The 26,151-nt window shown below is 35.7% G+C and overlaps 1 protein-coding gene across 5 annotated transcripts in view; it reads left to right on the plus strand.

Annotated features, from left to right (window-relative positions):
• The first annotated feature begins 752 nt into the window (after positions 1–752).
• LOC132126470 (sarcolemmal membrane-associated protein-like) overlaps positions 753–26,151 on the plus strand; it is a 60,918-nt gene continuing 35,519 nt past the window's right edge. For all 5 annotated transcript variants that reach the window (XM_059537723.1, XM_059537722.1, XM_059537725.1 and 2 more), the window contains exons 1-3: positions 753–1,245; positions 14,166–14,313; positions 15,870–15,942. In XM_059537723.1, coding sequence (XP_059393706.1) covers positions 1,048–1,245; positions 14,166–14,313; positions 15,870–15,942 — 419 coding nt within the window. In that variant the 5' untranslated portion in view covers positions 753–1,047. The remainder of the gene's footprint in view (positions 1,246–14,165; positions 14,314–15,869; positions 15,943–26,151) is intronic.

Here is a 26,151-nt window from a genome sequence, read left to right on the forward strand (position 1 = left end):
CCTCTCGCACTCAACGATTTTTCCTCCCGTTTTCAGTGTCCGCGGGAGCGGAGACCTCCACGGATTAGACCAGGACCGTCTGACGGACTTTATTCGTTTGCGAGTTTCTTTTCTGGGGAAATGAATCGCGTCCCTCAGCGAGCTAAGCTAGGTGTCGAGCTCCCGAGCTAATACTGGATTTGCGCGAATTCTCTGCGCACGAAAGTTGCACAGATGAAAGAATAACTTCTTCCTCATGGATAAATTCACCCGGAATTATTTCTAAAGTATCTTTCAGTCCGAAAGGCTTGATAAATAGAAGATATAGGCCACCGTTAGTTACCTCAGCGAAGCTAACGCGCTAATATGAAGTTAGCCAGCGCTCGCTCTGGTACGCTAGAAAACGCTCTCTGCGGGGGCGGTTTATAAAGCTTACATTTATTGTGACAGTTTAAAGCTTGCAAATGTCGGGTTGCTTAGGTCTTTGCTCTTTTGTTTTCATAGTAAAAGGCTGATCAGTCTTGGGGAGTGGTGGGTTGATGATCTGTCCTGCATACTTGCATACCAAACCCACTCACGTTAATAATCCTCGTTATGGTTTAACATTTGCATTAGTGCGTTTTGTATATAAAAGTCATTGCCAGAAACGCATGCCTAACGTCTTATTTTTTGGGGGGAGGGGGGGAAGTATAGATTAGTTAGTCCAACAGATTAACTACTAGTATATTAGATTTATTGGCTTGTTTTTTGGTCAGGCCTATGGTTGTGAAGGGGGATGAAGATGCTCAAGTTGTGGACTGTCAAATAAAAATAAACAATTTTTGTATGGAATTGGGCAGCTGGGTTGGCATCATGGGGGTCTCGCAAGGGGGCATCAAGAAGTCTTCTACATAGTGTCTAACTACAATCATTTTGACGTTATGTAGTCCGCTGGAGAGTCTTGTCAAGAGTTTTTCATTAAAAAGACAATTAGAAAGATTGGAGAATTGGAGCAAGAAAGTGGCCAGTCTGGATCAAGAAGCTCTTTCTTTCGTCTCTGGTTGGAGTAGCACTCCCAAGCCATCCTCAATGCCTTCAGCGCTGGCCGTGTTCACCTGTTGCCCGAATTCACACCCGTTTCAGGAACGTCATGTCTACCTGGATGAGCCGGTCAAGATCGGGCGCTCGGTGGCCCGGTGTCGCCCTGCCCAGAACAATGCCACCTTCGACTGCAAAGTGCTGTCCAGGAACCACGCTCTGGTGTGGTTCGACCATAAGACGGGGAAGGTAAGTTTGGTGTTGTAGCTCTTGGCAGGCAGAACAGGTCAGTTTGGCTCTTAAGTCAGCTGCTTGTTTGACATGCAGATGAAAAATGCACCTCGAGCTGTCTTAATTTATTAGGATTTTCTGTCTACAATAGGCTTACATTCAGTGGTCCCCACCCAGAAGTATTTAGATACTAAAAGCCCCAGTTGGTAACACTTACAATAAAGTTCCATTAATATTCGCTATCATTGAGGAGTACATTTGTAACGGTCTTTATTCATCTTTGTTAACATTCATAAAAATACAGCTGTTCATTGTTAGTCCATAACATATAAAACTGTCTATTTTCGTTAATATTTTAGGTAATGTTGAAATTCACTGAAAGTAGCAAAAGTATTACCACTCTTTTTCATTGTTGGTAATTCAAATTAACTAACGGGGAAACCTTATTGTAACGTGTTACTTCACAATTAATGCTTGAATGCCATTGCATTAGCAAAATTATATTATGCAAAGCCAATTTTTTGTTTTTGGAACTAATTTAACTTTTCACAGCCATTTTTGCTCATTGGCTCAAAATCATCTTTCTTTTTAAATTAGTATTTTTTATGTAAAATAATAAACAGTTAAACAAAGGACTCCATAATCAGTAAGAGAGGTAAGATCAAAGTCCTTAAAAAAAATGTATTTGTATTTGTTGCATTGTATTTGAAAAATGCATGTTGTCAACATGAGTCCCTTGGTTGAGACCTACTGACATAAAAAATGCTTGTACTATATTTCATGTAAATAAATGATGCTTGGTTTAAAACTTTAATGCAATGAGATTCATGCACTAGACCTAAGTGTGGGTTGTATGTCCAGATATTTTGGGCCGTTGTGTGTGTGTGTGTGTATGTATGTATATATATGCTATATGCTAAAATGAGTTTATAGTATTACATTATAATGTATTTGTAAACAAAATTAATTTATATACTCCTCATTCCAATGCAAAAATAGATGAAAAATTAATGTTAAAATAAAACAATCTAATTAATATTAATGGTTTGTCCACCCCTCCCCTGTGATTATGGTATGGTGTGCCAAATCAAAGGTCAAAGGACTTGGGCATCTCTGATCTACAGAGTGATGTTTATGTGACATTGGACAGATAAAATGTGCTTGTTTGCCATTTCACAAATCTCGTGAAAGGCGACAGAGCATATTGACAGCAACAGATGAATTGTTCTCACATAACACTGCTGTGGTAAATAGAAGTAAAATATTGCTCTGGCAATTTTTTTTCTTCTCTTTGCTCCATGTGTTGATGCTGAAAATGACTGCTCTTAATTCTGGTCTGGCTTGTGAAATTGGATGTCGAGGTTTTAGATGCCAGGTGTGGCTCTCATTTCACAGCATCGTGTGTGAATGAAAGTGTAAAATAATCCTGTTGAAAGCAGCAGAACATATTCCACTCACACCTATATTATCCAGGAACATGCTTTTAGTGTGAGTTTTTGTTTAATGCTGCTGATTTCTACTTTCAGATGACACATTTTGACAGTGCAAGTGCACAGTGTATTGGGTCATAACTTGTTTTCTCCCTCAGGCAAGCTTATGGTTTTCAGTGGTTTTCTTTGGGATGTTTTGAGTGTGGTATTGTGTGGCTCTGTCTAACATAAGGATTTCTCTATTTGTTGTTAGTACAGTTGCATGCGTAAAGAGGTGGTGTGTAGGTGTGTTTTGCCTGTAAAGAGGAAGTATTTGATGCAGTGAAGTTTTGCCATCATCTCTCTGGGCGATAATTTCTCAGCTGTTGTGAAATGATTGCGGCTATGGTTGCTAACTGCAGTCATGTAGATTAAGGTGTGGTGTTTGAATTAAGGGAGTGCTGCATGCTACAAAACCAGGTGAGGTGATTAACCCTTCAGAAACAACTCAAAGAAAAACTTTAATCTGGAAAATTAAATAAGAATGATTATTTAACAGACTTTGATGTGCTAAATACAAATAAGAATGATGTTGTAAATATTTTGTAACCTCAAACCTTACTTAAACCTAGAGGCGGTATGAAGAAATTCTCGTAACATGATGTCAGTTATTTTATATCACAGTATTTGTATGTATTAAAATATAGTTGTTTTTGCTGAAAATTTGTCCCTGGACTGTTTTATATATTATTTAACTATGTGTTAATGTGTGTTTAATAATCTAGACTAGAGCTGAAACAACGAATCGATTTAATCGATAAAAATCGATTATTAAAATAGTTGTCAACTAATTTAGTAATCGATTCGTTGCTAAATAACTTTTATTTGCCGTAAGCGGCTCATTTCGTGCATATTTCAAATCTGCGGTGACCAAAGTGTGGCAGTAATGAGCCACCGGAGGTTTTACTCAGCCAGTACAGCAGGAGAAGTAGCGAATAGCCAATAGCTGGCCTCATTTTATGTCACGTGCTTCCCGAACAGCGTCTCTGCAGCATTTAGCGGGATGTAGGAGACTGGGAGTACTTTACTTTGAGCCTTCAAAAAAGAAGAGTAACCTGTAAACTCTGCACTACTGAACTGTTTAAGGGGACGTTCACATATCGCGTCTTTTGCGCGCTCAAGTTTGTTATTTCCAACACCGCACCGCATCGAGTTAAAAACATCTCAACTTTTCAAAATGCTGCAAGCGCATCGCGGGTCATGTGACAAGAACTAACCAATCAGCTTCATCCTTTCCCGTAACAACGTTAAAAGCTCAGTCAAGATGAAGGAACAGCTGATCATAGTTGTATATGGATTTCCATTTTGAAATAAATTTAGTAGCAGAGCTACTGCAAGCGATTTTTTGAGCTGCAAATCCATTTATCCTTTGCTGAAATTTCCGCGTCTTCAAGGAGAGAGCACGTCATGTTTGCTTAGCAAAGGCAGACGCCTCAGGGGCGCTTCTGCGCGAGCGCTTTGGAAAGGAGGAGAAAGCGGCGCGCCTAGCGTTTTCCACGCGTTTTTAGGCACGATATAGACTTTTATTTGTGCAGATTCTCCAGTACAATGTTGTTTGCAAATGTTTAGTCGTAAAAGCTGATAACATTGCTTTTTAACAGTTAACATTTAAAGCTTTACAAACATGTTCTGTGATCAGTTTGTCATTTAACAGTTCAAAATTCAGTCGTGCAGCCTAATTATGACTGAATGAGAGAGGTAAATGTTTAAAGATATTTGAAATGCACTTTTTTTTCTAAGTATTCACTGCTCTTTTTCACACAGCAGGTTTTTTGTGTGTGACTGTCCAATTTTTTTTTTCTGGACAACCTTCTGATGGATTTTACTTTAAATTGTGAGTTCCATTTAGGTTTCATGCCACTGGCACTTTATTCGAAGGATTGTTTACAATTTCACAGCAAAAGCTATAAAGCTGTTTCCCAGTAAATAATAAAATACAATGCACTGCAATTTTATTCTGTTTTATCCTTATTCTTCGTGAAAATATGTTCTGAAAGATTCCTTAATAAGCTTCGTTCGGGATGTTAAACTACTTTAGGAGCTCTAAGGACTGCCATGGTGAAAACATTATTTTAAATCTTGTGAAATTTGCTAGAGTATGGGTCAGTGTTCTGATTGCAGAAGAGTTCGACAAAGGATTACTAACACAATAAAACAACTCCAGGTATATTTTTGATTAGGATATGACAGTGCAAAATGGTTAAAATCTCTTAAAAATCTATGCTGAAGGATAAAGACCATTTATTAATAATTTACTTGGGGAAAAAATGGAAAAAACTAAAATATAAGTACATAAACCGATTAATCGTAAAAATAATCGACAGATTAATCGATTATCAAAATAATCGTTAGTTGCAGCCCTAATCTAGACTTCATCTCGTTTGATTTTTGATAATGCATTAGTACTTAAATACATTTTAGCTTAAACCAGTCATAGACTGTTGGAATCAATGTTTCTTGGTTTACTGAGATGCAGTCTTGTTATGGTTCTATCTAGTTAAATTGCAGTTTCTACACTTAGAGAACTGTCTTTTAATGAATACATTCCTGCACTTAAATGCACTTGTCAATCTCAAAACTTTGCATTGTATCCTATTATAAAAGGATGTCATTTCATCATCACTATTTCATAAGTAGTTGATTATTAACTAATATTTGCTGGTACTTGGTGATCATTAACGCGATTTTTAAATACTTCTGCAGAACATGTTTTTCTCCATTGCATTATAGGAAAGATTTACCTAAAAAATTAAAATTGGCTGAAAATGTCCAACCCTCAGGCTGTTCAAGGTGTAGATGACTTTGTTTCTTTATCAAAAAAATTTTGGAGAAATGTAGCATTTCATCACTTGCTTACCAATAGATCCTGTGCAGTGAATGGGTGCCGTCATATTTAGAGTAACGCAAATCTCTAGAGAGATTTTAGAGATTTTAACTTCAATCCATTGCTTTTGGCCAAAATAGTCCATAATCCAATTTTGCCTTGTAAACAGTGATTGATTTGTGAATAATTCTCTCCTGATTCAGAAGACTGTTTGAATGGTTTGAAGTTAGAGACTTTAAAATGATGGATTGATTTCTTTCAAACGCAGCTTTTCACTTCACAAGCCGTTAATTGATGTCCCCAAATCTGATGAAGAAACAAACTCCTCTAAAACTTGGATTTTAATCTACAGCAAATGTTAACTTTTAGTTGAACTTTTTCTTTTCCTACTTAGTCTAAATTGCTTAGATTTTATCAGCTGTTGCTTAAGATTGAAAATCTAATACCGTCTATTTCCCTCACGGGGATTGATTGTCCACGTAGGACAGTGCAGTAATGACCTGAAGAGAATTTGCTCCAATTGCCAGGGTTTCTGTCAGAAAGATGTGCCAAGATGAAGCTACCTAAACTGGGCTAGCCAATAGTTGCCATAATGTGAAATGGTGCCAATATCACCACCTGTCCACAGGCTTTGTGATGCTGTGTACTACAAATGCGGCATTGCTGAAATGGTGGCGATTGCTACTGTATGCCTGAGAATGTCGCCTGCATTTATAGACATCAATCAAAGCCTCAAGGCTGCTAATAGAGTGTCTAGATGACTGCTCTCAGGCTTGACACTGCTATTTCTTCTAATGGGTTTGGCAAAATGACACCCATGAGAATGAAGCCAAGATGCACTGTCCTGCCAGGCTATGGGCTGTCATCTGTGCTCTAGTTAAACCAGTTTTTAATTAATGTGGTTCACTTCTCATTATGTTTTCCTTCAGGATTTGAGTTTGTGAATGCAGAGGTTTGCTTTGATCTACTTGTATTGTGTTGCATTAAATTTCATGATGTTTGTAAGCTCTAGTGTTGCCCTGTATCCTAAGGTCATCCAAGTAGTAGATGAGTTTGTTTCTTCATCATATTTGAAGAAATGTAGCATTCCATCACATTCTCAACAATGGATCCTCTGCACTGAATGGGTGCCGTCAGAATGAGAGTCCAAACAGCTGATTAAAAGCATCCCAATAATCCACGAGTAATCCACATGACTCCAGTCCATCATTTAAAGTCTTGTGAAGTGAAAAGTTGCATGAAAGAAAAAAACATGCTTGGTTTCATAGACAAGGCTTAGATTAGGCCAGGATTAGGCTTTAGTTAAATTAGGACATTTAACCCTTTCGCACATGTCATTCTTGTCATGTGACGCAACGCATTCACAATAGATCTGTATGACACATGGATCACTTTAGTTTTTTTCTGTTTTATTAAAAATATTCTCAGACATGCTCACTATATTAGGAGATATCTGATATTCCGATTCTGAAATATGTGCAAGTAAATCTATAAAGACTTTTATATTGACCGTGTTAATAATCTATACCGGATGATGGGCGCCGTCATTCATGCTGAATCTGAGCTGTGGGATTTACAACATGCAAATTCATCCTCTCCTCCCGAAAAACGTTAAATAAAGTAGGTCTCCAGTAAACTGGGAGAAGAGCAAGGGTAAACTTTATAGTTACCTGCACAATCTGTTTATGGTATTTAGTTAGATTATATTTGTAAGGATCATTATTGCCGTTTCAATAGACATCAGCATGTATTTTACAAACTGTAAATGTATGGTTTTGCTAGTACTTATATGTATTTAAATGTCTGAAACATAAAATAAGCATTATATGGTTGAAAAAACTGAGTATGTATGATAATATGAAAAGCGCTCAGTGTTTCCGATCTAGCTTCACCCCAGCTAAAGCGCGTTAAAGGGTTAAGTAGCTTTTAAAATGTGCCTTTAAAAAACCTTACTCATCTGCATCTTGATGCAAATTAATGGCACTGACATATCTTAAGATATCAAGTTGCTTTCAGTTAAGACATCTCGGAAATGCAAGTTAGTCTGGGACTAGGCTGTGAAACCAGGCACATTTTTAAACCATCCAAGGAAACCAAGGAAATCAACTAAACCTGGGGTTCCTCCAGTAAAATTTCGGAATATTGCTTTATTGGGGACATTTCAACCCACGAATATGCAAAACAACAGTAGCCCAATTCTGCAGAAAACAGGGAACTTGGCAACACTGATCTGAAAGCACGTGCTGGCGATTTACTATTCACTACTACACAGGAGCAGCTTTACTGACGAGATGCACATGAAAGTCGTATTACATTTTTTTGCACAGCCCTACTATTAACTAGAAAAATGTATTTTATTGGTCCTAGTTATGTAATATGTCATATTAAATACATTTTGCTTTTTGCTGCTTTTCCGTTTGTGCATCTGATATTTATTGTTCTGCAGTTTCTCAAGTCTCTTACATCTGTCATTAAATTGTTTCTCTTCATGTGTCTGTGGGGTTGCTGATCAACTGTTTTTAGCATTTTAGCTCCTGGCCATTGCAAATTAAGTGTGCACTCTGTTGTCGAGTCTTAAAATAGTATGATGCCATTTGCGCCCTGTTATTTTCAGTCTGTTGTTATTATAGGCAGCATCAAGACAGGGACAACTGGCAAGCAGCTGAGTTTAGCTACTGGAGCCCAGTGCCCCGCAGGGCGACCCACACCCTAGATCTCAAACAGCTGTACAAGACTCTGTCTCTCTCCTTCTCTCTCCTTATCGGCCTGCTACATGTCAGAAAATACTTTTATTATTGTAATCTATGTCTTGGAGTTGAAAGTGCACTGTCAGCATGTTCTTTATAGTGAACCAGCTTATTCAGTTATTTGTTTCATTCGCAGTCATACATGATGTAGTGTCCTGATTTGGCAATGCTTTCTAATAATTCATACCGCTCTCGCACAAATATCAAATCTCATTTGCAATTGTTTAATATTTGTAGACGCATACAATGCTGCAGACAACCGGTAACAAACCGTAGGACTCTATCTGGAAAAAGACTCTTGTGCAAGTGCTGTTATCTAATGCAATCTTGTCAGTGCAATTAATAAAACTAACTGAGACGTCTTAATTGGATCATATGTTATCTATGTAAATCCATGCCGTCATAATCTCTTATATGTGAAGTTTTCAACACCACACAAAGCTCTGACATACGTCTACAGTGCTATACTCATGAAACTGAGTCCATTTTATCCACCCTGTTAATTCAATGGAATGCAGATAGGACGCTCATACTACGTTTTATATTTCAAACACGTATCAAGCCATGTTTTAAGATACTACACCTACATTTATATTTACTAATCCTCATGTTTTCTTCCAAGCTACTAAAATCACTACAATCTTCATTTGGTTTCTAAGTAACTGTAAACACTCTCTCAATGGTCTCCTTATTTGTAGCTTTTAAATCAATCCCCTTTTTAAACTTGGACTACTTCCAGGGCATATATCTGCCATGAGGATCAAACCCTTCTCACTGCACATCATGATTAACATGAGCTTTCATTGAAAACATTGAATGAGTTAATGGCTAGCACTTGTTTGATATTTTCCTGATTGTTCTGTGATGCTATAATGGTCCTTGTACCATTATATCTCCAACCTCAAATAACTGTAGCATGAAATATGCTTGATGTTTGAAGATGAAGCTGCATGGTCATTCCTCCACAATTAGGCAGAAGGTCAATTACTGAAACCTTTACTCGCTTCGCTCTTCCCTCGTGAAATCATCTGCAAACCCCTATCATCTTATCTGCTGAGACCATGACATCTTTCAAGAAACTGCTGCACTTAACTAATTCACAACCATCAACAAAGTATTTACTATTATGCCTTCTTATTAAAAATCTCCCTCTCATTCCCTTTTTCTTCATCTCACCTCTGCTGTAGCTTTTTGTACTAATCTAGTTCATACTTTTGATTTGGCAAATTTTACTGAGATGCTGATTATTTTGTCAGCTTGTTTATGATGTTCGCTTCGGATAAATGTCTGCTAAATGATTAAATGTAAATATTATTCCAGTCCTAACAGATGTAAGTGTGATTTCTTTTATTTCCTATAATTCTCTACTCGTAGTTCAATGAATCTCTCCAGGTCTTCCCTTAGCTCTGGTGTTTTGAAAAGCTAGTGATTGAAGACTTTATTGGAATAAACTTTTTGGCCTTGGTTTTTATTAAGTTCTTAGATTCATAGTATTTGAGAACGACAGACTCCAGGCTTTAGGAAACGCAAACATTGGCCAGAACTTCAGAAGTGAAGTTGATATTGATTACTGGCTTCTGAATTTTAATAGGTTGTTTTTTGAAGTATGAGTGTATTTTGACTGAGTAAATATATTGGAGGCTTCTATATTTGTTTTTGCTGCAGTAATTAATTCAGGTTTGCTAAAATTTTACTTGCAAGGAGTTTGTTTACATGTGTGTTGACATGCATCACATTTCCAGCATGAATGAGAAGATTTAAGCTTTCCAGGTTCCTATTGATTTGCCTGGTTCTTGAGGATTGAGGTTAAGGGTGCTTTATTGTCTGACTGATTAGTAACCAAGCTTAACGGGTTAGTGTCTTTGCTGTAGCTGAACTGCTTTACACAGCCTGCACCGATCGATGATAATTTCCTCAGCCAGGCCGTTTGTTTTCCTTCCTAGGATGCAGCTCTTTTCAGGTAGGAGTGATTTAGGTTTAGACTTGCTTTTAAAGCTTAAACTCTACATTCCTTCAAGATCTCAGCGTTGGCTTTCAAAGCTGTTCTCATGGAATAAATCATGGGACATTTGGCTGATATGATTAAGGGAAGCCAACACAGACAGTATGATGTGAGCTTTTGTACTGTTTTGACCAAAAAAATGAAGTAATGGAGTTCACCGAATTAAAATGAACGTGCACCAGTTCTTTTAGATTTTTAATTTTTATATTTCCTGTTTTTGCCTTAATTGTTTTTGTTTATTTTAATTGTTTTTATTTGTCAGTTTTTCTGTCAATATAGTTTTTATTAGTTTTAATGTGTTTTAGTTTTTTTTTTTTAATGCCTTTGTAACTAACATAAAACTAGTTTGAGTTCTATTTTAATATTAGTTGCAGTTAATGTTTATTTTGAAGTAATTAATGATTTTATTTTCAGTTCATGGAGAGAAAAAAATACTGACATTAATAACCATTTAAAACAATTTGTATTGTATAATTATTTCTATTTGCTCTACCTTATGTTGAAATGTGGATATGAATATAGCTTATGATTGTATGGAGATTCAAGACTTCCTTGTAGACATTGATAGAATATCAAACCTATTGACTTGAGTGAAAACTTTGAAAAAGTTGAAGGCTACTTTTTGGAAACATTAAGACATTTTAATTGAATTTGTTAAAATTGCATTCTCATTTAATTTTAATAAAGGAGCATTGGTATGAGATGTCTTGTATTTGACATCTCTAAATCTCTAAACGGTTATCACCATCCAACTAGAGTAGAAATGTCTTGCTTAAACCATTCTACCAGCAGAACTGAACTTGATATTCCACCACCTTCCTTCCCATGATTCCTTTTAATTATCAGTGTTGGAAGTGTTAATTGCACAATTCTGCTCTGCTCTGCTCTTGTTTGCACAGGGTAATACTGCCTTTCTGTACAGCTTATATAAAACCTGCACTCAAAATAGTTCCAGTCTGCACATGGACTAAGTTAGGTAGAATATAAAAAGATTTCATATAGGATGAATGATGACCTTTACGCTGATCTCAGGAATACTGGCACCAGTTTGAGACGTGCTGCAGAATAACTTCAAGTCAAATTTGTGTTAGAGGCAGAAGGCTGGTGGCAGTGTGTGCTTTGACGATGGGATGTGGGGGCGAATCGCTGACAGAAAAATCATCCCTCTCTCTTTCTCGCTCACTCGTATTGTACTCCCTGTGTAGGAGCCACTTGACAGTCGCTGTGTCACATATGCAGGTGCATTAGTGCCGTGTCCCAGCATATTTAATCAATATTTAACATGCCAGCTGTTTATAAATGAAGGCATGCTGAAGTTCCTCCCTAAACTGCTACCATTTGACTTTATAATTATAGTTTAGGAATCACATTTTAAACTACCAAGTAAGGCTGAGAGAAAAAAAATGAGAGAACGGTTATAAAGTAGAATGAAGTTTGTCTGACAGTATTGTTTTAAAGTGGTGTAGAATAAAATGATAAAATACTCATTTCGTATTAAAGTTATTTTTGAATTGTTTAATATTTTTATGGAGTAAAAATATTTGTAATAAAATATTTTTATTAACTATGATAATATTGTGGCCTTTTTGCCTAAATGTTTATTACATTGCAGTTGAAACCATAATATATGATAAAGTTAAAATTTTAAACAAATAATGCACCGCTAATATGTAAATAAATAAACTACATTTTCAAAATAATAAATTTTTAAAACTGTTTTTTTAAATATTAAAAAAGGCAATTAAAATTACTGTAAAATTGCATACTTTTGTTTTCTTGCATGTGACTGTTAACCAACATCAGAGAAGCCTGAACATGAGAAAATGTTTTTAAATGATTGAAATTTTAATTGACTTAAATCTCTGTAAATATTTAATGCCAAAGGGGTTTCGCTATCAAAAACGTTTGTGAATACCTGCAGGAGTGCATATCTTATTCATACGTATTTTTTTAATGGTGCCTGTATTTTAATGTTTATTAAATAATTCTTAACATATAAGTATTTTTAAGCAAATTGTTTGTTAATATCTAATTGAAGTATAAATGTTAATAGTTTTGTTGCTGTCATGTAGTGCTGCCTGTCGAGTTTCAATAATCTAATTTTTGCTCAGTTCCTGCTTATGCATAAGTAACATTAACATTACGAACTCTTATAAAATTTAACAAATGTAAAACATAAAGAGATCTGTGACCACAGTAACCTCAGAATACAGTCCACACAGCCGTTAGCAAGAGGAAATAGGAGGGAATATGCTATGTCATTTGTGCTTCTCCATTCGTTCTCATTTGCTTGTACACTTACTAGTTCTGTGTTTTTTTTTTTGAAGTCACTTAGAAAAGTAGAAGGACTGTTTGTAGCATCCAGCTATATCAAACTGAATCAGACGCAGTTCTGCTTCTGCATGTTACGCTCCTCTTGCTTGGCTTTGATAAAGATGTGTTTCTGAATTAAACCAGCCTTATTCTTTATGCATTTTAGCTAATGTTTTCTCCAAATGAGCTGGTTGCTAATGCATCACAAATGTCATGCAGTCTTCATGCCAAAATACACGTAAGACAAACCCAGATATCACATTTCACTCCTGCTATGATGGAGGATGTGATAGCACTCCACTCCTGCTTGATCATATGGCCAATCAGTTGCACAGTGTAAATTAAAATGTCAGGTTTGTGGGTCTTATGAAGTCATAACCTTGATTTCATTGCATTGAAGGAAACAGCATTCATCATGTGGCTTAACCTGATGAACCTGTTAGCAGCGATGCCCACACGTGACGCATGATGTGGGATGTTGGCGGAAATAATGAATGTCACTCATACTGTAGTCGTGTTTGACAGTGAATCTATTCTTCCAGCCAAAAGAAGGAAATTCAGCAGCTTTCATTCTGAATGAAGGGAGTTCAACAGAGTACATGAAACAATTACAATTCATGACAGCTCCAAAGCCAGTTCTCTGGCGCCCTTGATGGCTGTTTGTTATTAGGTGTGTAGCTCAAACTGATCAGGGATGTTGAACATGGCGAGTAAATGAGTTGAGACACTTAAGAACAGTATTGGTTATTTTCACCAGTACCTTGTATGAGTAGAGGTTGCTTTTGATTGCCTTTCGCTCAGATAACATTGAATTAATGATGTTTGATCACAATAGAAAGCTAATTCATATGTCAGATGGGTGCTGGTTTTATTTTAGCCTTATTTATTTACTATTTTAGTATCTATTAATATTTTGTATATATATTTTTGTAAGTTTTAGTAATTTTACTTTGTCCGTACTATAATAAAAAAATTTTTTAATACTTTAAACATTAATTTAAGTTTTGGTAATTTTAGTAACTTTAACTTCTCAGTTAAAGACAATAGTTCTAATTTGATGTATTTTTAGTAATATTTTGAATGAGCAATTGTTTATATTAATATCTGTATAGGCAACATTTATTTATTTATTTATTTGAGTTTTTTCGTCTAATATTTGTATTTTATTTTTATATTGGCTTTATTTTAATTAAATAAAAATAACAAAACTGAAATTAGTCAGTTTTACCAGTCTACGTAAATTATAGGTTTTTATTTCACTACTGCCTCTTTGAAACTATTTTTAATAGCTATAGTAAACAATAACAAAACTGAGGTGTCTAGTTGCCAATCTAGTAAAATTATAGGTTTTATGTTTCTCTACTGCATTTAGAATTTGTTATAACCTGTTTTGTAACAATGAAACTTGCGACCTCTATAAACTATAGTCTTATTGTTTCTCCTCTTTGTCAATGCAAGTTTATCTTGAGTACTTCCTTGTTTTAACAATCGCTGTCTTTCATCTGTGACATTTGTTCTGCACCCTTCAGTGTAGTGCTGTATTTGATGCATGAGTAATCTTTCCGTCTCCGCTCTCTTCTCAGTTCTATCTTCAGGACACCAAAAGCAGCAATGGCACCTTCATCAACAGCCAGCGTCTGAGCCGAGGGTCGGAGGAGAGCCCTCCCTGTGAGGTTCTCTCCGGTGACATCATTCAGTTTGGGGTGGATGTGACGGAGAACACCCGGAAAGGTGAGGAAAGCCTGTCAGTGTTGGCTGCAATAATGAAACATGATCTATCTTCACGTTTGTCTGTAATGCAGATGTGGATGTGTACATATAAATGTTCCTTTCTGGATATAAAACATCTGCATTAAGGGGGAAGTCGTGGCCTAATGGTTAGAGAGTCGGACTCCCAATCGAAGGGTTGTGAGTTCGAGTCCCGGGCCGGCAGGAATTGTGGGTGGGGGGAGTGCATGTACAGTTCTCTCTCCACCTTCAATACCACGACTTAGGTGCCCTTGAGCAAGGCATCGAACCCCCAACTGCTCCCCGGGCGCCGCAGCATAAATGGCTGCCCACTGCTCCGGGTGTGTGCTCACAGTGTGTGTGTGTGTGTGTGTGTTCACTGCTCTGTGTGTGTGCATTTCGGATGGGTTAAATGCAGAGCACAAATTCTGAGTATGGGTCACCATACTTGGCTGAATGTCACTTCACTTTCTTTTCTTTACTTTCTTTCATTATTTTTTTTTCCTTTTTTTATGTTGTATATATAATATTTACATATGTATTATTATATCAGAATTTGAGTTTGAAAAAAAAAGGTTATACACTTGAAAAAAAAAATCAATATTCATTTAATATATTGTTAAATGCTACAATATATTTTAGACAAATAGTATGTATTATAGTATATTTTACTTCTCCATAAATATAAAAAATACACAATATATTGAATATTTTATATAAATACACTGTTTTTATGAATTAAGTAAATTATTTTAAAATAATTTAAATATTATATTTAATATATATTAAATATATAAATGTATAAAATATTAAATATATTATAATAATTGTTTATAAATAAATATATATGTATATTTATAAAATAGTGTCACTTGCATAATGCCATTCTTGCAGATCGAATTAAACCATTTGTTAATATTTTTAGTGCTGATGGCTTTTAATTTGGGACCCTGGTTTTTTGTTATTGTAATATATGACACTATTGCATGTTTACTTTGTGTGTGTGTTATGGTTCTAGAATCATGGTCACACAAATGCTGCCATTATATACTACACTTTTTAAAGATGCTGTAATGCAGAGACTGCTTTTGAAACCCAAGAGCTCTGGCTGGTTGCTGCTCTGGTGTGTCGTAACTCAAATACATGCAATGGGACGCTTTCACAATCAGATACAAATGCAAAGTAACTTACCCTTTAAAACGAATGAAAGCAAACATTACTTCATAACAAAACGAAAGAACACATGAACATGAAAACCAGTATTTTAACTGGTGAGGTATTGAAATTAGGTTCCAGTTTTCTTTAGAAACTGTCACATTTGAGTGTTGTGCATTTAAGTCTTTGTGTTGTTTTGGCACAAGTCTCATCCGAACGCCAAGAATTCTTATCAGTCTCTGGATATTTTTGATGATTTTGATCATATTAATTCATTTTTATGACCTGTTTTTGCTTGAGATAACCTGTAGCTTTGTTGAAATTCTTCTTGTAATGAAATAATGCTATTTTGTGTAACCACTGTTTGTCATACATCCTTATTTTATGTTTCTCTTGTTGTTTAGTCACTCATGGCTGTATAGTGTCAAGCATCAAGCTCTTCTTACCAGATGGCATGGAAGCTCGGCAGCGATCAGAGTAAGTCCTGTTTAAAGATTATTTCATATTTTTCATGGCTTAATCTCAGAAAAAGCTTCTATTAAGGCTTTGCTCAACCTGGTGAGATATTCTTTAAGGTATTACAAGCTCTATCACTTATAAAAACATGCTCATAATGTGGTAAAATCTCTGAGAGCTGAGGCTTACAGCTGCTGATTCCACTGATTCACTTGACCAAAACAACATTTGCCTGTGCTTGTTCAGAGGAAATGACATGTGGGCTGTTAGTTTGACAGTTAGTGGCCAAATGTTGTATGACGGAAATTAGTGGAGGATCAGATCTTGGCTTTTATGCTGGTTTTGTGGTTGTATAATTTTCTTTATTTTTGATTATTTTCTCAGTTATTTAGCAAATGCACATATTTACACTTATGATCTCGCCACATGTTACAATGATGTTCTGTTCTTTTTTTGCCATGTAGGCAAAGCCTTTTGATTTTTCAGAATATTCAGAATGAAATCACATACATTAATTTACAGAAAACAGTCACTTAGTTTGTAAATGCACAAATGTCTGTGTAATGTTATTTTTTCTAGCTTAGTTTTTATAAACTAAATAATAAGCCTATATTATTTTCTGTGGTTGTTGTGTGATACTCAAATAATTTTCAGTTAGTTTACCTTAAAGTACTAAAATTACTGAAACTAAAATGTATTAAAGAAAATTTTATATAGTCTAAAAAAAAATATAGAAAAAAAAAAACAATTAAAAAAACGTACAACAAAAATGGCTAATATTTTAACAAAAAATTAAGGGCTGAATATAAAAATGAAATCTGATTAAAAATATTAACAAAAACTAAAATATATCAATAAATCTAAAATTGCACTGCTTTAACACACAGTGTTCTTTTCAAATGTAATGGTATTGATGGTTTTTAGTTTTTCATGGCCCAAAGGCCTTAATTACATTGTGTGATTCCCTGTGCCTCGGGCAGTTATTGATTTTTGATTGGATTTTGGTGATGCTGCAGGAACAGCAGACTGTCTGAGACGAGAGATGAGCACAGGCACCGTAGGGGTCTCGCAGGTCTCATCCGCCTCCATCTGCACCGTTTCTACAGCATTAGTCGCTTGAGTGTCACCAAATCCAGTCAGCTTTTATTACATTGACATCTAGGCATATTCCAGCCAAGTGCACCGACTTGACAGTTCACCTGCATTCTCTTCATTTAGTTAAAAGGCTCCATAGCGTCCATTGAACTGACATCCTGGGTTCAGAGCCAAGTGGTCGTGTAGTTAGTAATCTGATGCTCTGCGCGGCTGGTGTTTATTATATTCATGAAGATGGATATTGATGATCTTGTTGACGGAGGGGAATTCCTACCACCATATGAATGCTATGTTTGACTGTGCATGGATAACCAGCTATAAAAATAATTTAACGTAAGGCATCCATGAAGCAGATGGCTCTCGTGCCAACTCGCGTGGAAACAAGGTGTGTGCTGGGGGCATCTATGCTGTTTTTGGGGCTTTAAAAGATTTTTATGGCTCTCCTTGTCTAACGTGGATGTGCTCGCTGAATAAAGCTAAGTTAAATGCGAGCACGAGGAAATGGCAGAGACCTCCATAAACACTGGCAGGGATGAGGGACCACACACCTTGAGTCTCAGCTACTGGCAGACTAATGCATCTAGCCACAGGGTGGATTTAGAGACACAATGACTGAACCTTATTTCTTTACTCTAACCCCTCTCTGTTAGGGATGGTTTAGGGATTGTTGACTGCTTGTTTAATAATTGACTAGTCCGTTAGTTAGATCAGCTGTCTTCCTCCTCCTTTTTAAATGGCCTGTATAGAGCTGGGCGATATGGGCAAAAAAATCATATCTCTGTATTTTTTTGCAGATTTGCGATGTCTGATTATATATATCGTTTTTGTATTTGGATTAAAAAAAATCTGTATTTAATCTATTTATTTCACATACCGCCCAATGTTGTCCAACAAAAAAATACATATTAAAGACTATAGAAAGTTAATGTAACCATGTAAGCCTTTATAGTATGTGTATTTCATTATAAAATTGTAACCTTACAATCTAAAAACAAGGCTTTTAAAGCAGAAGAGAAATTCATAAAAACTAAAAATGAAAATAAATGAGAACAAAAGCAGGCTGTTAGGCTGTTTTAAATATTCCATTGAAGTCTCTTTACAGTCAGTGCTATCATAAAAATAGACTGACTTGTGTGATTATAATTATAGCGCATCTATTTAATTGAGCTCTGTCTGTTTGGCGCATGTGCGAGGCAGTGCTAGTTCACTGAAGTTTAGCAGAGCATCCCAGAAGAGAAGGCTCATGCACTTCTGACAGAAAAATTGAAATATTTCCATGGCTTTATAACATTTACAGATGGAGGATATACCTGTGAAATGTAAGTTAAGCATTCAGGAAGACGGCACATCTCAAACACGTTAAATAGCATGAGTAGCACATGCAGCCTTTTTGCTTGAACACATGAAAAGCCACTAAAACTACTGCAAAACGAAACTATAAACTATGTCTTTAAGTTTTTAAAGGCCTTAATATGAAGCTTGTCACATGCTAAGAACAAATTGGATTAAGCACTTTCTCCGCAGCAGCTCAGATGCATTTTCAGATGCGCTCGTATTAAACTACTGTATATCGATATAAACGGTATTGCCTCATATCAAAGCGCTTATAAAGAAAATATCGATATATTGTACAAACTCTATCGTACAAACAAAGCCTTGGGCCTGTATTATTATTTTGGAAATGTATTAATATTTAGTATAATATTTTACTAGAAAAGTATATTAATGAAAGCACATGTAATATGTAATAAAATATTACATATAAATACATACATACACACACACACACACACACACACACACACACATATATATATATCGAATATTTATAAAATGTATACAATTTAAAATATATTTAATATTAATTCACACATATAAAATTTATTTAATACAAATTATTCGTTTGTTTCAAAATTTAATTTATATTTTTTTAATGATAAATTAAAAACACGTTTTTAAAAACATTAAAATAAATAATTTTATAAATTATTAATATAGTGTGCGCACAAACACACATGAATTTATTAGTTAATAATGTAGAAAAATTTATATGTAAAAAAGTATGTAAATAATTTTTTCTCCCAGCCCACATTTATTCAGATGAATTCATTTGTGTCACAAGTTGATGTTTCTAGTCCTGCAGAAATTATTTAATAGTTTTATATGAATAATTTGCAGTTGCACATGCCTACTGTCCGATCTTTGTTCGCTCCGCTCCCAATTTTCTCATCCGCTTGGCCTGTTCAGCAAACATCAGTTGTGTCTCTGAGGACGGTGGAGCTCCTTGGCTGAGCTCTCGACCCAGTCGCATGTTCAAATCCAGCTTGTGGATGTATTTATAGAAGCCACACGCCTCTGGAGGGTGTTAAGGGTTAGCGGCATGTGTATGTGTGCTCTTCTGTTTATTAGAAGATGCATTCGAGGGACTGCTGTACGTGTTTGCGGTCAGGGCTTTTACTTGCTGTTTGAGGTCAAAAAGGCAGCCTGAGAAATTGTTCCTCTGAAAGCGTTACGTCCCACTAGCCTGCTGAAATTCTTTCCAGCTATTCAACAAAAGACATCTGCTTAAGAAATCTTCCCTCCTTTCAGATTGTCTCAGCAAAATGCCTTCACTCTTTCCACATGATGCTGTCCGTTTAGCCTCTTTCAGATAGGTCTGCGTTGTTGCTCCCCGTGTCGAAATGGATAGATTTATTGAAGGACGGGAAACGAGAGAGAAATTATCATCATCGAGGGATGGGTGGCTGCTGATTGTTTTTATTTTCCATCTGGAGGGCGAGAAAGTCAAGCACTAGATGGAGATGTCCCGTTTCCTCCATTGAGTGAACTCGATTTCTTTCCCACTGTAATTGATCACAGATTGCAGCAGAGCTCCACAACCAGAACTGGGACATTGTTTCCACTTTACTCATAGGAAATGTGATGTATTTCCAATGTGCCAATCATACTTTATTGGTTTCATTGTGGTTTGTTTAATTTCTGCAAATGCTTTTCTGTAAAGTCTTCTTTAACTGTGATCTTGATGCGGAAGCTGCTTTATTATGCTAAAACTTTATTGATGAGCCAGTGGTCAATCTTAGCACTTTTTCATAACTGAACTGTTCCTCTTAGCCTTGTGTTGGGCTGTTGTTGACATTCACAAAAGTATAGATCACTTGAGGGCTCTTGTTAGTTTGTTTATTTTTAGGAATATATAAATGGACTGTGTTTTGCTTTCCAAGATGTTTAAGGTGAGTAAATTAGCATAGAAAATAAACAAATTATAAGCATAGGTAGATATAAAAGAACAAAGATACATATGAAATGAACAGTCCTTTATATTTTTCAGGTAAGTCTTAACAGTATTCAGGTACAGAAATGTAATGTAAAATAACACTGCATAGTCTTCACTGTTTAAATAATAAAAATAAAATAAATCCGTTAAAGCTACAAAAGTTATTTTTTCTCCGTTTTATTGTTTGATTAACACTCATGACAGAAAGGGGAAAAGTTTACATGGTATTTTTTCTTTTCATTTTGCCTCCGTATAATGCATATTAGTTCTGCTGATCAGAGAACCGGCTTCACTGACAAGATGCGCATTAATCATCGGCCGATAAATATCGGGCACCCCTAAAATATACAATCTAATTTAGATTAAAACCTTTTCTTTTCTATATTTTTTTTTTTTTCAAAATTTTGTTTAGCAGACACTTTAATCATAATCAAAATTTGCTTTAATTCGCCAGGTGTGCAAAAACACAAGAGGAATTTGTTGTTGTTGTTGTTTTTTTAGGTGCTCCTGGTACACACATACATACATACATGCATGCATACACATCTGACATGAGAACAGAAAAAGAACACTTAAAAAGTAAGAGTTAACAATAAATAATGTGTATGAATCTTGAACAGTAGATTTAGTTACAGATTTGTGCATTTTTTTACTCCATATAGAACTGTATAGAAAAGTGACTTACAAATGAGGACAATAGAAGCAATTAGGGCTGCAACTAACGATTATTTTGATAATCGATTAATCTGTCGATTATTTTTTACGATTAATCGGTTTATGTACTTATATTTTAGTTTTTTCTTTTTAGTAAATTATTAATAAAGGGTCTTTATCATTCAGCATAGATTTTTAAGAGATTTTAACCATTTTGCATTGTCATATCCTCATCAAAAATATACCTGGAGTTGTTTTATTATGTGTTAGTAATCCTTTTGTTGAACTCTTCTGCAATCAAAACACTGACCCATACTCTAGCAAATTTCACAAGGATATTTCAAATGTTTTCACCATGTCAGTCCTTAGGGCTCCTAAAGTAGTTTAACATCCCGAACAAAGCTTATTAAGGAATCTTTCAGAACATATTTTCACGAAGAATAAGGATAAAACAGAATAAGATTGCAGTGCATTGTATTTAATTATTTACTGGGAAACAGCTTTATAGCTTTTGCTGTGAAATTGTAAACAATCCTTCGAATAAAGTGCCAGTGGCATGAAACCTGAATGGAACTCACAATTTAAAGTAAAATCCATCAGAAGGTTGTCCAGAAAAAAAAAAATCGGACACACACAAAAAACCTGCTGTGTGAAAAAGAGCAGTGAATACTTAGAAAAAAAGTGCATTTCAAATATCTTTAAACATTTACCTCTCTCATTCAGTCATAATTAGGTTGCACGACTGAATTATGAACTGGTAAACGACAAACTGATCACAGAACATGTTTGTAAAGCTTTAAATGTTAACTGTTAAAAAGCAATGTTATCAGCTTTTACGACTAAACATTTGCAAACAACATTGTACTGGAGAATCTGCACAAATAAAAGGCTTAGGGGCCGTTCACATATCGCGCCTAAAAACGCGTGGAAAACGCTAGGCGCACCGCTTTCTCCTCCTTTCCAAAGCGCTCGCGCAGAAGCGCCCCTGAGGCGTCTGCCTTTGCTAAGCAACCATGACGTGCCCTCTCCTTGAAGACGCGGAAATTTCAGCAAAGGATAAATGGATTTGCAGCTCAAAAAATCGCTTGCAGTAGCTCTGCTACTAAATTTATTTCAAAATGGAAATCCATATACAGCTATGATCAGCTGTTCCTTCATCTTGGCTGAGCTTTAAACGTTGTTACGGGAAAGGATGAAGCTGATTGGTTAGTTCTTGTCACATGACCCGCGGTGCGCTTGTGGCATTCTGAAAAGTTGAAATGTTTTTAACTCGATGCGGTGTGCACGCGCCTGGAAAAACGGGTGCGGCGCGACCGCATCGCTTCCATTATGAGCATGCATACTGCGCGCCTACATTGGAAATAACGAACATGAGCGCGCAAAAGACGCGATATGTGAACGGCCCCTTAAACAGTTCAGTAGTGCAGAGTTTACAGGTTAATCTTCTTTTTTGAAGGCTCAAAGTAAAGTACTCCCACATCCCGCTGAATGCTGCAGAGACGCTGTTTCGGGAAGCACGTGACATAAAACGAGGCCAGCTATTGGCTATTCGCTACTTCTCCTGTTGTACTGGCTGAGTAAAACCTCCGGTGGCTCATTACTGCCACACTTTGGTCACCGCAGATTTGAAATATGCCCGAAATGAGCCGTTTACGGCAAATAAGTTATTTAGCAACGAATCGATGACTAAATTAGTTGAAAACTATTTTAATAATCAATTTTAATCTATTAAATCGATTCGTTGTTTCAGCTCTAGAACCAATCAAAACCAACAAAAGAGCAATAATATGCAAGGGCTATATTAGTATGATGTTATAGTGTAATATTTCAATTACACAAAGAAACGTGCAACATTTTTGTCCAAACAATAATAAAAGGACACATTTAATTTTACAATTTGTCTTGAATCGAATTGTGGGTTGAGTGTTTCGTTACATATCTAAATTAAAATAATCAAGCCTAGTGGTTATATCATAGTATTTTTCATAATTCTTTTCCCATGCATGACCGGGTGTAAACCACTTTTTCTACTGATTGAGAGAGAAATAGGCTACTCTAGTAGATTGACTTAGAATGCCTTATTTTATACTGTCATGATGAGTGAATATTGTAGAAAAATTCATTAATACATGTCAAAACCAGGAGTCACTCTCATTTATAATCGCGACATCGTCTGATAAAATCAACATGGATGTACAGTTGATGCATATTGAGCGGCTATTCATTGGTTTTTGGCTATATTGCTTTTTGTCTGCCTGTGTCTGAGTAAAAACAAACAAAGAACAAACCAACAAAACAAGTGCATAATATTAACAGACGAACTATGTCCATATTTATAATTCCAAATAGCCAGTAAGCAACAGCTGCTTGGAAATGCTGTTTTGTACTCATTTATTGACGAGTCGGCTGCGGTACGGACAGCTGAAACTGCACAGAACAGACACACAGAGAGAGACGACACGGAGTCAGACCTCATACAAATTAAAACATGAATAAAAAATGTATATCTTATCTGTGTGATATCCCCTTCAAATAATATTAATATGAGAAGTACTTTTTAGCACCCAATAGCAATATTTCTGTATATTATATATATTTTTATGGATTCTTGTGAAGATCTTTGAGTTTCTGTATGTATTTGACTGTAGCTTTTCTGAAATGAAATGGTGTAAATCTGCTGATCAAGGTGAAGCTTGTGTGTTCATGTCTTGTTGCGATGCAGATTCTGAAACATAAGCCTCACTTGTGTTTGCACTAGACATGCAGAACATGCAGACTTATTAGCCACATATGCAATAGCTGCAGGGCTCAACATCATTAAGCTTTGACATGAGCTTGTCCTTCAGACAAGTAAATCCATCATTCACTTGTCCGAGTAAAAAAAGTTACTTTTTTTTTTTTTTTTTTTGACACAAATGTAATTTGTTCTGAAGCAGTCTCATCAGTGCTCTATCAGGTATTACTTTGAGCATATTTTTGATATTTGCATTAAATTGATTGCTGTTACTCTTTTTAACTTTATGAAGGATAATATTTTCCTAAACTGATTAAATGTACATGTCTCCATTTATGTCAAATTCTTACATGTGATCAATACATTAAGTTAGAATAAGACGAAACTATATGGAGGCTACTATTCAAATATGAAATCAGTATCAACAAACTGCATCTGTCCAAATGCATAATGTTATTAGATTAATGTTTTACTTTTTTGACACACAAATATGAAATGTTGTAAAATGCAGATAATATATGAAATTAAACCACCAGTATCTGGTGGCAAGTCACTTAATGAGTGAATCATTGATTCAACTGATTCGTTCAAACGGCTGATTCATTCAATAAATGAAGCAAGTAACCATTTTTATAAATGGCTCACTGGATCATTGACTCGTTCAAAAATGAATCATTTAATAACGAAAGACAGTTGTGTGTTGCTTGGAGATGCGGACTGTTCTTCTGTGGCTTTGCTTAGAACTATTTTTGTTAGTGAAATGGAGCAAAAACGACCCATAATGTGTCTAAATTGTAAGTCGGTTAATATTACTTTTTTATTTAACTAAAGTTGTATAAAATCACTATCACATTCAATCGAGCTTAAAGTGGGGAAAACATCACTCATCATCACTGGTTGTGTGATGTTGCATGTATTATATAGAATATTTATATTTTTTCTACAGCAGTATTGTTCATGTTTGTTTCTTTGTGTGTGCTGTTCTTACAGTGTTGATTTCTCCACGAGTCAGACCGGCTGCACGAGCCTCACTGACGCAATCTTGATACTGTCAATACATTATCCGTTATTAGTCACCGTTTACACTGAAAGCAATAAAATCAGAATCATTCTAGCCAAAGTTTCAGGGCTGCCCTAGTTATTGTTTGTTATTAAAATTTTGATCCGGTTACTTGTCCGGTCGGGAAAGTAAAATTCTCTTTCACTTGCTCCTTCACAAAATCCACTTGTTTGCTTGCATTATAGGCTGTTAAATTAATCCAATGTGGAGTAAAAATGTTTTGATGTAATTTCTTACAAATTTGAAAATTATGCATACTAAATATACTAAACAAATATTAGTTTTGTAGTATGCTGTCCCAAACATAACCTCTGTCATTGTTACATGTGATATGCCACATTTATAAGGATTTTTATAGGTCACCATTATAAACATCCCTCAAGCGCTATGTCTGCTGGAATGCTCTCCAACCCGTCGGCTTTGTTTCTTTACACGAGTTACTGAGCCGATGCCATGGGGGCAGACGGCCAGAGGATCAGGTTCTGCTACTATTGTCCTGCCTGAGTTTCACTGCGTATGAAATTTAGAAAGCTCTTCAAATGGGTTTGGGGCTCGGAGGTCCCTGGAGCGTTTTATTTCAGAAGAGTCTGAAACTATCACATATCGAGCTCTTGAACTTTGACCGCTGTTAGAGGCGTGGATGCTGTCAGACTGTGTGGAGTGGATTTTGATTTTACACAACCGATGAGGATCCAGCCATGTTATCGAGCTGCTAAAGAGAGCATGACCACATGTTCTTCTGCTAAGCGCCTGAAAGAAAAAGCCATGGAAGTGAAGGCCTTCTGATGGATATGGCACTTTAAATCCTGCTTTGCCTATGCTTCAGGTAACAAGACTTCTCCAAAAAGAGGGATCGGCAGGCTTTTAAAGGAATGATGCAGTAAAAGTGGGAAAAAATGCTTGAAATGTGAATTGTATCCAGCAGGACGTTTTTATATGGGTGTGTTGAGGCCTTTACTTATCATTTCACTCTGTGTTATACAATTCACATATCTGGTTAAAAGCCGTTTAATATAGATATGAGGCTGGTTATTTAACTATTAATATAGGCCTACTTACAATCTATAATTTGTGTTGGTTTGACCAAGGCCAGAACAGTTAATGGCATGAATATTTTATTGTTTCTATTATTCTAATTCTATTTATTTTCATTTTATTATTACCCTAAGATGGCAATTCTTACTTTGTTTTATTTTATTATAACTTTAGTTCATTTGAATTTTATTTGGTTTTATTTTGTGCATTTTCATTTCTTTATGCAGGGCACATTTTTAAAGGGTCTGTTCTCCCATAAGGGGCTCATCCTTCTCACCCTAATCCATAGTCATGGGAAATCTGGCAATCCCATGGAAGTTAAAAAATTACATGCTTGAGAAAATCATGGAAATTAATAAAATGTCAAAAAGCATTTTA

Source organism: Carassius carassius, chromosome 44 (genome assembly GCF_963082965.1).
Source record: "Carassius carassius chromosome 44, fCarCar2.1, whole genome shotgun sequence".
Taxonomy (NCBI): domain Eukaryota; kingdom Metazoa; phylum Chordata; class Actinopteri; order Cypriniformes; family Cyprinidae; genus Carassius; species Carassius carassius.